General features: G+C 47.7%; 2 protein-coding genes and 1 long non-coding RNA gene across 5 annotated transcripts in view; 1 reads left to right on the top strand and 2 right to left on the bottom strand.

Moving 5' to 3' along the window:
• The window catches only part of MTOR (mechanistic target of rapamycin kinase), a 103,196-nt gene extending 97,570 nt beyond the window's left edge, over positions 1–5,626 (bottom strand). Inside the window, 4 exon segments of the mRNA XM_048518694.1 lie at positions 322–554; positions 1,519–1,627; positions 2,196–2,360; positions 5,535–5,626. Of these exon segments, the coding sequence (XP_048374651.1) occupies positions 322–554; positions 1,519–1,627; positions 2,196–2,315 (462 nt within the window). The 5' untranslated portion in view covers positions 2,316–2,360; positions 5,535–5,626.
• Positions 5,627–7,404: 1,778 nt separating this feature from the next.
• UBIAD1 (UbiA prenyltransferase domain containing 1) lies at positions 7,405–10,708 on the top strand. Of its 3 annotated transcripts, none has more exons than XM_048518475.1 (3): positions 7,405–7,467; positions 8,291–8,854; positions 9,915–10,708. In XM_048518475.1, the coding sequence occupies exons 2-3, from the start codon at positions 8,332–8,334 to the stop codon at positions 10,400–10,402; spliced, it is 1,011 nt and encodes a 336-aa protein (XP_048374432.1). In that variant the 5' UTR covers positions 7,405–7,467; positions 8,291–8,331; the 3' UTR covers positions 10,403–10,708. The 3 variants fall into 3 exon arrangements, with proteins under 3 accessions (XP_048374432.1, XP_048374431.1, XP_048374433.1); XM_048518474.1 differs by lacking the exon at positions 7,405–7,467 and adding an exon at positions 7,482–7,801; XM_048518476.1 differs by lacking the exon at positions 7,405–7,467 and adding an exon at positions 7,825–7,925.
• LOC125445453 lies at positions 7,657–12,746 on the bottom strand. The gene is made up of 3 exons (XR_007246303.1): positions 12,718–12,746; positions 12,346–12,349; positions 7,657–7,768 (listed from the first exon to the last, which is right to left on the bottom strand). It is a non-coding gene; the product is annotated as an uncharacterized LOC125445453 (long non-coding RNA).
• Positions 12,747–12,914: the final 168 nt, after the last annotated feature.

Genomic DNA, 12,914 nt, shown 5'->3' with positions numbered 1-12,914 from the left:
CCTTGTTTCTTTCCTTCCCACATACAATTTTGATTTTGATATTTAATTTGCATACCGCCCTCCCCCGAAGGGCTCAGGGCGGTGCACATCATAATACATCAACAATACATGGTAATACAACAAAAGTAAGCAGTAATAATAATATCAATTGCACAGGCCCCACATAAGACAACAATTCAATAAGGACTTATTCATTATACATCAAGTTAACAAACCAATAACAGTTCGTAGTTAATAATGAGCATTGACATAATATTTCATACAGCAATAAGTTTTCATACAACAATCCCCACCCCATCGAGCTGAAGGAAGGGCCCTTACCGCTGCATGCCTCCGGCCTTCGTTCCTGTCAGCTCCCAGCCACTCCAGAGCCCGCTTGACTTCAAACTCCACATATTCCGCCGTGAATGTGTCTCCTGCCATGGCTAGGCGCCCAATGGCCTTCGAGGCCATCTCCATGACAACAGGATCATTGGAGGGGAGCAGGTTCCTCAAATAGTTGGCAAACCTGCCTATGCGAGTGGCATTGCCTCCCTCCACGCCGATGAGGCTTGCTAGGAAACAGAAAGTGTCGTGCGGATTTTTAAAGGGGGCAGAGTTGTCGGGGAGCAAGATGGTGCAGGACGACCAATGATATTCCCACAATCCACTGGTGTAAACAGATTCTCACTAATTCTCCCTGTATCACAAACCACCATAAAAATAGCAATCAAAGTGAAGACCGCTCTGTAGATCCCACTCTGCAGCAGAACTTCAGTCACCACCGGCACCAACTACCTTCCCCTACCTGTCTCAGTCATCTCTATGGAAATGGCCCATGTAGCCTTCAAACCTGTCCCACCCTCTTCTCCCTTGCAGATCAAAGACTGAGGCACATCAGCAATGGAGGGGACCATGTGGCAGAAGCTCACGTGGCCTCTTCCCAGGTTGTACCTGCATCACAGATGAAGAGGCTATCAGTGCCCAGAGATATCAAACCAGAATCTTTCAACAGCACTAGACTCACAGAAACAATTTCAAAGCAATACTGATTTTAAAAATCTGCACAGACAATCAAATCTTCAATAGTCAATCAGAAGCTATGTTGAGCCTTGCCTACTTTCTAAGGACATTCGGCAGTCACCAGGAAAGGAGTCTGTGGTCATAGTGGCATCAGTGGTGGGATCCCAAAATTTTAATAACTGGTTCCGATGGTGGTGAGATTCAAACAGTGGCACCGCCGCACACACACACCTCCAGTCCCTATTGGGCAGGGAGGTTGCTTTAGTAACCCCTTCTCCGCACTCAGAAAAAATTAGTAACCACTTCTAGAGAAGTGGTGAGAACTGGTTGGATCCCACCTCTGACTGGCATCCATGGGTCCGTTTCTGGGCTGCTATTTTTATTTGTTTCATAATGGGCATTTACAAAAAAGAACAGCAATGTATAAAGTGTGTAACCAACACATCTGTGCGTTACTGAGGCAATTTCTCACTAAAAGGCACCCAATTTCCTTTAGTTGAACATACACAGACTCACCTATGGCTAAAATGCCTCCTTTCCTCTCATTTGCATCCGAACTGGAGACCAGCTCAAAGATGTGATGGTTTAGCTGGTCATAGAAACGAGTGGATTCCTCTTGACTCATCTTTGTAGGAGAGGGAGAAAAATAAGTCAACTCAATTGGTAGCTTTCCCCTGGCCAAGGCTATCCTAGATTATAAGGGGACAAAGTAATAGAAGAACACAATCCAGACTGGAAGAGTTCTCTTTTACTTATTTGTCTAAGTGAAGGAAATTTGCAAAGGTTTTGTTTCTAACATTTTAACATTCTGCACATTCATCTTTTTAAAAATAATATTTGTTATTTTCCCAACATAAAATTAAGAAAAACAACTGCATCGAAATTGTAACATCCCCAGCACCAAAACTGCACATCTTTTGAAAATGTAAAAGTTTAGATAAAAGACAGCAGATGCAGACACAGCAGGTAGTAATTTTTTTTTAAATCTTAAAATGAACAGCTCTAGTGGACCCAGCAGGTGACCCAGCAGGTGTATAAGTTCCCTGTTTTCTGTGTTCATCAGCTGAGTTACAGCTGGGCAGGAGGGGGAAGGAAGGGAGAGGGGGAAAGCAATGCAATAGATCCGCAACTTTGAGCCCCAGGCTGTAGCTAAGAAGGCATCTTCCTGCTCTCTCTCCCCTTGTGCAACTCACCTCGCGGAGTTCCATGGTGACATAATGCTGCAAATCTTTGGCGGCTTTTGCTCTGGTCTCTTCGTTGCGGCTCTTGAGGCCGCCGGCAAACTGCTGGAGGATAGTGACGGTCCCCGACATGGTGGCGGCAAGTCAGAGCACAGGGCATCAAGCCCCCTTGACCTTCTGTGGCAGAAAAAAAAATATCACCAAGAGTCGAAGGGAGGCTGCAGCTCAACTTTGCTCATTCAATGAGCTCTTGGGTCAGAGCCAAGAACATGGAAGATTTTTAATAGAAATTTGTCACTAGTAATTTCTTGTTATTATTATTGAAAACAAGATATAACTTTACTTACTGTAGCAAATTATATCAATGTTAGCAACAGTAATAAAAAACTAAGGCTGCAATCCTAAGAACACTTTCCTCGGAATAAGCCCCACTGAATAAAATATAATTTCTTGTTAATAATGTCAGTAACTTATTTATGGGTTATCCCTTCCTGTCACTATATTTACAGAGCAGAATTAGTTAAGTCTGAACAGACTGGCTTCATCTGAGTTAAAACTGAAGTGGATTGCACTGAGAACTCATTAACTTGTTATATTATTCTCATTTAATATTATTAACAAGAAATAATGAAACAAGACAGCAAGATTACATAGGACAACATTATGAATTAGACCAGAGGTGGGGAACCTGCGGCTCTCCAGATGTTCAGGAACTACAATTCCCATCAGCCCCTACCAGCATGGCCAATTGGCCATGCTGACAGAGGCTGATGGGAATTGTAGTTCCTGAACATCTGGAGAGCCGCAGGTTCCCTACCCCTGAATTAGACAAACCATAACACTGTGTAACATCAATAACAATTTAGTATAGGAGGAATCTGGGAGTATCATAGATTCATAGAGTTGGAAGGGACCATAGGGGTCATCTGGTCCAACTCACTGTTCAGTGCAGGGTCAGCCTAAAGAAGAATGATGAAGACATTTTAAAGCTTATTTTAATATTTTTCTTTCTTTGAAACCCCTAAGCTGGGTGGAAAGGGGACTTAAAAATGCTTTACACAAAACTCTACGTATTATTTCCAGAGGAAGAACCATTTATACTGGCAGAAGGCTCACTGGGATGGAGAAAGGCCCTGCGTCCATCAGCTGAGGAGTAGGGTACGACCCATTACACTATATGCGCGTAAACTGCTGTCACATTCCAGCCGACTTGACCCCAACAAGGGGCTTTCAAGGGAGGTGAGGTGGTTTGCCATTGCCTTCCTCTGCAAAGTCTTTTTCAGAGATCTCCCCTCTAAGGACTGACCACGCTTAGCTTCCGAGGTGTGACAAGATCAGCCTATACTGTGCCGCCTTCTGTCCCTCCCATTATGCTACATAGTACAATACATTTTTCTGATAATATTCATATATAATGCTATTCTTCTCGTATATTGATATTATAATCTGATATTAGCTAACATGATGTAATTATAGTGCTATTATAACCTTTCTAAAGAATGTGCTAATTATTCTAATGTTACGCTGATGCAATTACAGCAACCATGAAATTGTAATGGTTATTATACAATACATTACAATTATAATAAAAAAGAGAACACATGCTACGAACCACAAAATTCATTATTGTAATAAGAATGAACAATTACTATCATTATCAAAATGCATTATTAAATGCATTATATTTACCATCCATATACTTCTGTAACTGTTTCACTAAGTACAGTTGAAGTAAACAATGTATGTTTTGCATACTTGTGGGGTTTACTGAGTAACCCTTAAAGAATTGCTTCTTAATGTTTAAATAGGGCCAGTGAGTAAGTATGGGAGTTTGTTAGTGAGATCTGAGAGGAAAACCAAGAGGAGTTGCAGAAGGGTTCTCAGAATCATAGTTGGAAGAGATCCCAAGGGCCATCAAGTCCAACCTCCTGCAATGCAGGAACACATGTTCAAAGCACTCCTGACAGACAGTCATCCAGCCTCTCTTTAAAAACCTTAAATCTTAAGGTCGTCAACTCTGGGTTGGGAAATTCCTGGAGATTTTGGAGGTGACATTTGGGAAGGGACCTCAGTGGGATGCAATGCCATAAAGCCCACCCTCCAAAACAGTCATTTTCTCCAGGGAAACTGATCTCTATAAACTGGACATCAATTTTAATTCTGACCCCAACTGGAGGTGGACAACCTTATTCCCTCATATCTGAGACTGGTTCCAATTTGCATTAATTCGAACAGCTGCTTTCAGAAGCAAAGTTTATATCCCCTGCCATGGCAGCCCACAAAGAGCCACAGTTGTGGTGGGGGAACATTTGGAAAATCCAACCTTCCCCCCAATTCTTCCATCCTGGGCTTCTGTGGGGAGGGGCTGAGAAGGCTGATCCCCCTCCCTTTTTTTCTTTCAGATGTATTAACGCAAATTGCCTCCTGGAGCATGTTCAGTTCTCATCAATGTTTGAAGTGGGGGGGGGGGGCAGCGGCTGCATTTCTACTTGTTAAATCCACAAAACCATTTAAAATGAAAAGAGTTTTGGGAGGCAATATTTTAAATGACGAATCATCTGATAAAACGAGCTTCGACTCACAAACATTTATATCCTGAAAGATTTGATCGGACCAGAAGTTTGCATTGCAAAGATCAGGTTTTCTTGTACTGAAGTCCCCTACCAGAAGTTCCAGTCTTCACAGGGGAACATCATAAAACAAAATGAGAAAATGCAGAGTAGAAACATATTAGAGTCCCCACTGCTGCCTCCAGTATTTTGTCAGCCATGCATGCAGGGACCGGCCAGTTCTTATAAGGCACAGCTTGAATTGCCAATTTCAGGTTGGGAAATTCCTGGAGACATGGGGGCGGAGCCTAGGGAGGGCGTGGCTTGGGAAGGGGAGGGCCCTCTGCAGAGTGCAGTGTAGGGTTGCCAGTTCAGGGTGGGGAAATTCCTGGAGATTTGCGGGGGGTGGGGGGAGCCTGGGGAGGGAGGAATTTGGGGAGGATCACCAGCTGGGCACAGTGCCATAGAGGTCATCCCCCAGAACAGCCATCTTCTCCATCAAGCTGCATCACCAGAGATCTCCAGGCCCGACCTGGAAATTGACAACCTTAGTCGCATGGCGCCTCTCAGTACCCATGATCTTGCGCATGTGCAAAAGCTTTGCATTTGCAACTGACGGTAACGGCGGGCGAGAATAACGCCCCGCCCCGTTATCAGGGCAATAATAATAATAGTAATAACAATAACAATAATAACAATAACCACCACAGAGAGGAGGGATCCAAATCTTGAGATAAACTGGAGTGGGGGAGGGGAGAAAGAGGCAGGAACAACACCCAGGACCCCCCTGCCCCCCACTCACCGAGCGCCTCCCCCACCGCCCCTCCTTCCACCGGCTCCTGCCGCCTAACTCATCCCCCGCCTCCGCTCGCCGCAGCTCTCGCTTCTCTCCCGTCCTTTCCCCCGCCTCTTCCTCTCGCCTGTCAACACGGCACACCGTGCAGCCAACCGCCCAATCACCGGCCAGGATCTGCTCGAAGGACAAGGCGGTGACCAATAAAACCGCGCTGGAGGCGGGACGATAATGATGACGGAGAGGTTAGTCGTCCTCCCGAGGTGTCGGCCAATCGGGAGACGTAGATTTGCAGATTGGCGCCGGCGACGAGGAAACGGGACGGAAAAGGGAAGTGGGGCTCATCATCCGCCCCTCCTTGAAGCCATAAGGGGATGCACGCACATGGGCGGAAGAGGTAATTTTTGATCTATGGAGTGGTGCCGTTGAGCTCCTGGCATCTCGATGGTTGGGGGTGCGACGCTGAAAAGGGTCCCTGGTGCACCCTTCGGTCTCCCAAAGACACAGAAGTGTAATCACGGGAAGAGACGCCCTTTAGAGTTACTTGTTTTACCCCAAACATTTTTATAGGATTCGAATTGCTACGGCTTTAGGGAGGGATCTGATCAGTACTGCAGGCAGAAGTGGCTATAAGAACCTCCTCTTCTACTTCCATGGTTTAACTGGCTGATGCAAGGTCAGGTGTCAGAAGTGGCCCTAAAAAACAAGGATGGGAAGTCTGTACTGTAGTCACATTCCTGCAGGGGAAAATCATCGAGACCCAACTGCAGTTGCTCCAGATCCTGGTGGTAAAGATCACATTAGTGAAAATGGAAACCTCTAGGAGTCACATCACAGCCATAAGTGATGGTGGAACATGAGAGTCACAATCACAGTGCTGGCAATGGCATATTGTACAACATACACACTTTATGGTCACAATTGACAACTGTCACCATAGCTAAAGGTTATCATGCCTGAACTTAAACACCCCATACTTACTTAACACCCCATACTTACTTAACCTAAAGTAAGTTAACACCCCAAACCTAACACCCTAAAGTAAGTTAACACCCCAAACCTAACACCCCAAACCTAAACACCCCAAATATACTTCCTACAAAGGATATTCGACATCTTTGAAACAGACCTATGCCATACCACTGTTCGCATGCTCATTTCAGATCACTGCAACTTACTTTGTTTCTCTGCTTTGAGCCAAGAGTTATAACCAAGTGCCTAACTATAAGAATGCAACCCGCTATAAAGATGCTGTGCAGAATCCACCAAAGTGAGTCCGTACAATCTACAAGACGGGGAATTCAATGAACAATGAAATGGGATTTGGGTTGTAGAACCAATCCCAAATTGACAAAGCAAAAACTGAACAATAGAGGTTACATGGCACTTAAACGAGGCTAAATTACACAACGAGACCCCACTTACAGCAAACTACACACCGGCGCTGCCCCTAATCATTTCTCCAAGGACTTTTGTGGCTAATTTCGTCCAGTGCTGCCTACTGCCTGTGCACAAAAAGCCTCCAGTCTGGCACAGTTTTGCAGAGGGAGGGAGCTCTCAGTTGCACGCACAACCAAATTTGCAAAATTAAAAGCCACTCGGAAGGGAGGGCGACTAAACCACAACATGCACATGGCCCAGATGGTGCCACTTCTTTCTATCCCAACGCTCACTCCTGGGGGAAGTTGCACAGGGCTGCGCTGGAAGGCTTTCGCTCCCGGGCCCTTCAGGTGCATGCAACGTAGCAAGGCCTCCCTCTGAGTCAACCTGCCCTGGGACTGCCTGCTGACACACGTCCCTCGGCAGGACAGCCTTGCATAAGAAGGGGCGGAACCATCCGCTGCTGGGCTGAGTTTCCTGCCGGTCGACAGACGGGGACGAGCCACCTTGGTCACCCAGCAGCCGGGCGTGGGCAGCGTGCATGGCGCAGGCGCGAGGACAGGTGAGCGGGGAGAAGTTTCCCGGGGAGGATGGGGGCTCCCCTCGCAGGATCCCTGCCCTTCCGCAGCCCCTGTTCCGGGGCCAGCCCCCTTCCAGGGGTTTCTTCCCTGGAGAGAGGCAGCGGGGTCTAGTGGTTAAGAGCAGGAGGACTCTGATGTGGAGAACCGGGTTTGAGTCCCCACTCCTCCTCCACATCAGTGGAGGAGTCTTATCTGGAGGGCTGGGTTCAATTTCCTGCTCCTGTACATGAAGCCTGCTGGGTGACCTTGGGCTGGTCACAGTTCTCTCAGAACTCTCTCAGCCTCACAAGGTGTCTGTTGTGGGGAAAAGAGTTTGTAAGTCCCTTTGATACTCTTTACAGGAGAGAAAAGCAGGGTATAAATCCAAGCTCTTCTTCTACGGGCTGCGAGTGGGGCTGGAGGCTGCAAATTAGGATCTTGGGCTGCATTGCCTTTGAGGGTGAGGGTGACATCCAGATAGTTTCGCTTTACTGGGTTCCCCTGCTTTTAACAATGGGCAGATGTTCAACAGGCAAAGCTCATATTCACGTTGCATGTGTGTCTGTTTAAAGGAGTGCCTCTGATAGTGCTGTAAAGATACGACTCGATCTGTAAGGAGTGAGGCTGCTGCTGTTGTGTCTTCTGTCGGGCAGTGGCTATCTCAAGCTGTGGTGTGATTATGGCTGTAATGTGACTCGCTAGAGGCTTCCATTTTCACTAACATGATCTCTTTCACCAAGATTTGGAGCAACTGCAGTTGGGTCTTGATGATTTTCCCCTGCAGGAATGTGACTACAGTACAGACTTCCCTTCCTTGTTTTTCAGGGCCACTTCTGACACCTGACCTTGCATCAGACAGTTAAACCATGGAAGTAGAAGAGGAGGTGGAAAAAATCAATATTATTACGGAAAACCTCCAAGACAGCGAGGCAGAAGATCCGGGAGTGGGGCTGCTTGGGTCTGAGAAGGGCCCTTCGTCAACCTGGAAACACAAATGCGCTTCCTACGTCCTGGCCCTCCGACCCTGGAGTTTCAGCGCCTCCTTGACGCCTGTGGCTGTTGGCAGTGCCCTAGCCTATCGGTCCCAGGGCACACTAGATCCTGGACTCCTGGTGGGCAGTGCAGTTACTGTCTTGGCTGTCCATGGGGCTGGGAACCTTGTTAATACCTACTATGACTTCTCCAAAGGCATTGACCACAAGAAGAGTGATGACCGGACTCTGGTGGACCAGATCTTGGAGCCTCAAGATGTTGTCAGATTTGGCGTCTTATTGTACACCCTCGGCTGCATCTCAGCAGCCTGCCTGTACTGCCTCTCCACCCTGAAGTTGGAGCATCTGGCTCTCATCTACTTTGGAGGGCTCTCTAGCTCTTTCCTTTATACCGGAGGTAAGGGCTCACTTGCCTTGTTGTGGGCAGTGGGAAACCCGGGGACCTAGCAGCGAAGGTTGGGGTGGTAAGGTTGGATCTGGCTGCAGGCAGGTTGATGTGTCAATGTGCCAGTCAAGATTCTCCAACTTGTACGAGTTTACAAAACCTAATAAAATTGGTACGGTTTTATAAGCTGCTTAAGATGCTGTGCATAATTTATGCTGCTATGGAACTGGGGGAGACTGAAAGCTATGCACATTTATCCATCCATTTTTAAGGAGCAGCAGTGGCGTAGGAGGTTAAGAGCTTGTGTATCTAATCTGGAGGAACCGGGTTTGATTCCCAGCTCTGCCACCTGAGCTGTGGAGGCTTATCTGGGGAATTCAGATTAGCCTGTACACTCCCACACACGCCAGCTGGATGACCTTGGGCTAGTCACAGCTTCTTGGAGCTCTCTCAGCCCCACCTACCTCACAGGGTGTTTGTTGTGAGGGGGGAAGGGCAAGGAGATTGTAAGCCCCTTTGAGTCTCCTGCAGGAGAGAAAGGGGGGATATAAATCCAAACTCTTCTTCTTCTTCTTTATCCTGCTCTTCCTTCAAAGAGATCAGCATGGCTTATGTGAGTTTCCCCTCCTCCATTTTCTTGTCACAGTGAGCTATGTTAATTAAAAGTTTCTTCTGGTCAGCAGTCACCCGGTGAGCTTTGGGGCTGGGTCCTAAGTCTCTGCAGTCCTAATCTGAACTGCAGCACCACAAATATTTTTCTGAATTATAACAAAGAGAAAAACTGAGGTTTGGGGTGGGGAGTACTGTTCTGGGGTGGATTCAAAAGACCGTTTCTCTGCCTAAGATCCCGGAGAGCGGTTGCCAGTCAGTGAAGACAATACCAAGTTTGGCAGGCCGGTGTTCTGACTCAGCAGAAAGCAGCTTTGTCAGTTCAGGACACAGTTCAACTTGCAGGTTTAAGACTCCCCCTGATGAGCAGGTCCTTCATTGTAGAGTGATGCTTCAACTTAAGCGTGTTGAGGGGTTTCCCCAAAGCGCCAATCTGGACTAATCTGATTTGCTTCCGTTACAGGAATTGGGTTTAAGTACGTGGCGCTGGGCGACGTGGTGATCCTAATCACCTTCGGGCCGCTGGCTGTGATGTTTGCCTATGCCATCCAGGTGGGCTACCTGTCCATCTCACCCCTCCTTTACGCCGTCCCGCTGGCCCTCAGCACCATGGCCATCCTGCACAGCAACAACACGCGGGACATGGAGTCTGACCAGCAGGCGGGCATTGTCACCCTGGCCATCCTCATCGGCCCCACCCTCTCCTACATCCTCTACAACACCCTCCTCTTCCTGCCGTACCTGATCTTCTGTGTCCTCGCCACCCGCTACACCATCAGCATGGCCCTGCCTCTGCTCACCATGCCAATGGCCTTCTCCCTGGAGAGGCAGTTCCGGAGCCAGAGCTTTTTCAAGATCCCCCAAAGGACAGCCAAGCTCAACCTGCTCTTGGGACTTTTCTATGTCTTCAGCATCCTCTTGGCCCCGGCAGGCTCCCTCCCCAAGCTCTAGGGCGCTTCCGGGCCGGGGTCTGGAGCTGGACGGCAGTGAGATGTGGCCAGGCGAGGGAGTCGTCTGTCAAGAGCTGCGTGAGGCCAATCAACTCTGGCTCTTTCAAGGCTGAAGAACCAGAAGGGTTCCCGGGGGCAATTGTGGGTTGGCCTTGACCACTGTGGGACGTTGCCACACCAGGGATTGTGCCAATCTGGTGTATGCCTCCTTGAAAGGGTTACGATATGTTTATATATATATATTTTACAAAGACTGTGCTATAAAACTTCACTCTCTTAAATTATAAATAAATAGATAATAACTTTGTATTGTCGAAGGCTTTTATGACCGGATTCAACTGGTTGTGGTGGGTTTTCCGGGCTGTGTGGCTGTGGTCTGGTGGATCTTGTTCCTAACGTTTTGCCTGCATCTGTGGCTGGCATCTTCAGAGGTGGAACAGACTTCCCTCTGTGATGTAATAGACTTCCCTCACTGAGCATCACCTGTGGGAGAGCTTTTTCACCTGAGCTGTATGTAATTCGGTGAACATCTCAATTGTGTACCTGAACACCCTTCACAAAGGAGGGTTATTGTGTGCGCAGTTCAGGGGCTGAAATGGCAGGATTATGCTCGTGAATGTGGCAGTGAGCTTTGGGTCCTCTTTGAACTTCAGTAGATGGGTTTGGGATTAGGCTCTGATGTCTGTGTGTCATGGATGTTCACTTTTTCTCACACATGCACAAAATCAGAAGGTGTAAGGGGTGTATAATGTTTATTTAAAAAAAATTATATTCTTATTTTCTTCCTGATTGGGGACCAGTGGATTTTCACATTATCATCTCACCACAACAACCTTGCGAGGGTAGGTTAGACAGAGAGATTGTGACAGATCACCTGGTGGACTTCCATGGTTAAACGAGGGATTTAAGCTCGGTTGTTCCAGGGCCTAGTTTGACACTACCTACTAACCACACCTGCTCAGGTGGGATCCTTTTATTGGGAGCAAAACACAAAACAAAGTTGCAGCACAGTGCAATGAAAATTCTTGGCAGAGTATTCTGCAATAAGGTTTTATGCAACAAACTTACAACCGAGGTGGGGTCTGTTCTCCTGCCTTCTTTGTCCTTTCCCACCCCCGGTTTACCAGGAAGAGTAGCCGATAGTGCTGGCCCGAAGGCTTCCTCCCCGCCCCCTCGCCTGGGCTGCACAAGATTGGGCAAGATCACACCAATTGTCTTCCCACGGGATTCCAGCCAGCCTTCTGTTTTCCTTCCTTCCAAAAGGCATCGAGAAAGCATAGGTTGATACCAAGAAAACTGTCTTGCCCTTTGGAAACAGGATGACTCCTCCACTAAGGAACTGCCGGAATGCCACCATACAAACCCCATAATTCTGCTTTTGTAAACACATGCAAACCTCAACTGGACCCTCTGGTTTTCCAGTATGCTGGCTCAGTGGGTGGCTGTCATCTGTGTTTTCACTTCTGCGTGTATTGGCTCCTGGGCGGTGTGGTTGGGGAAGACATGGAAGATGCCCTAGGAGTCAGCTCCCCTCGCGTGGATGATTTGTTTGGCCCTGAAATGTATTTGGCCACCCTGATGGCCCAAGGATCTCAGTGCTATGGACTTTTAAAATAAAATAGAGCGCCACCATCCCCCATCTTATATTTCCCAGAGCACCTCTGCTCTCAAACTTCCCCGTTCCATGGAATGTAGCAGGAATCAGCTAAGCAGGTGCCAGCTCTTCATTCCAGAAAAAGAGTTTATTGATTGATCAAAGGAAGTACCTGAATCCCCCGAAAGTCCACAGCACTGGCCAGAGCCCAACAATAGGGGCTATCCGATATAGAGATTTTGACATCGTTGTGACACGTACACATAGATCCAATCACACACTGAGTCCTGATCCAGCTCACTCATGCCCATCAGAAGACTAGTTCGTTTCTCGCTTCCTGGATTCCCCACCCTCCTTCCTGGTTGGTAGGGTCCGGAGCATTCCAGGAGCATTTTGGGAGTGATTGCCTGACCCATTTGACTTGTAGCCAATGGATGGTGCAGAGCTGAAAAGGACAAGAAAACCGCGAGGAATGCAGAGATGCCGTCTCTACAATAGAGCGAGAGACGGGAACATTATCTTATGCTGGGGCAGCCTGACCTTCAAGGGGGTGTAGTGGTTAAGAGCGGGTGGAGTCTAATCTGGAGAACCAGGTTTGATTCCCCACTCCTGCACCTGAATGGTGGAGGCTTATCTGGTGAACCAGATGCGTTTCCGCACTCCTACATTCCTGTTGGGTGGCCTTGGGCTAGTCACAGTTCTCTCGGAACTCTCAGCCTCACCTACCTCACAAGGTGTCTGTTGTGGGGAGAGGAAGGGAAAAGGAGTTTGTAAGCTACCTTGATTCTCCTTACAGAAGAGAAAGGTGGGGTATAAATCCAAACTTCTCTTCTTCCAGGCACTGAGTCAAAGGGCAAGGCACTACACATTAAATCACAGGGTGTAAGAAGAAGATATTTTACTAAAGATAATGCATATA

This window comes from Sphaerodactylus townsendi, linkage group LG16, assembly GCF_021028975.2.
Source record: "Sphaerodactylus townsendi isolate TG3544 linkage group LG16, MPM_Stown_v2.3, whole genome shotgun sequence".
Lineage (NCBI taxonomy): Eukaryota > Metazoa > Chordata > Lepidosauria > Squamata > Sphaerodactylidae > Sphaerodactylus > Sphaerodactylus townsendi.
This window is presented reverse-complemented; position numbering and strand designations above follow the sequence as displayed.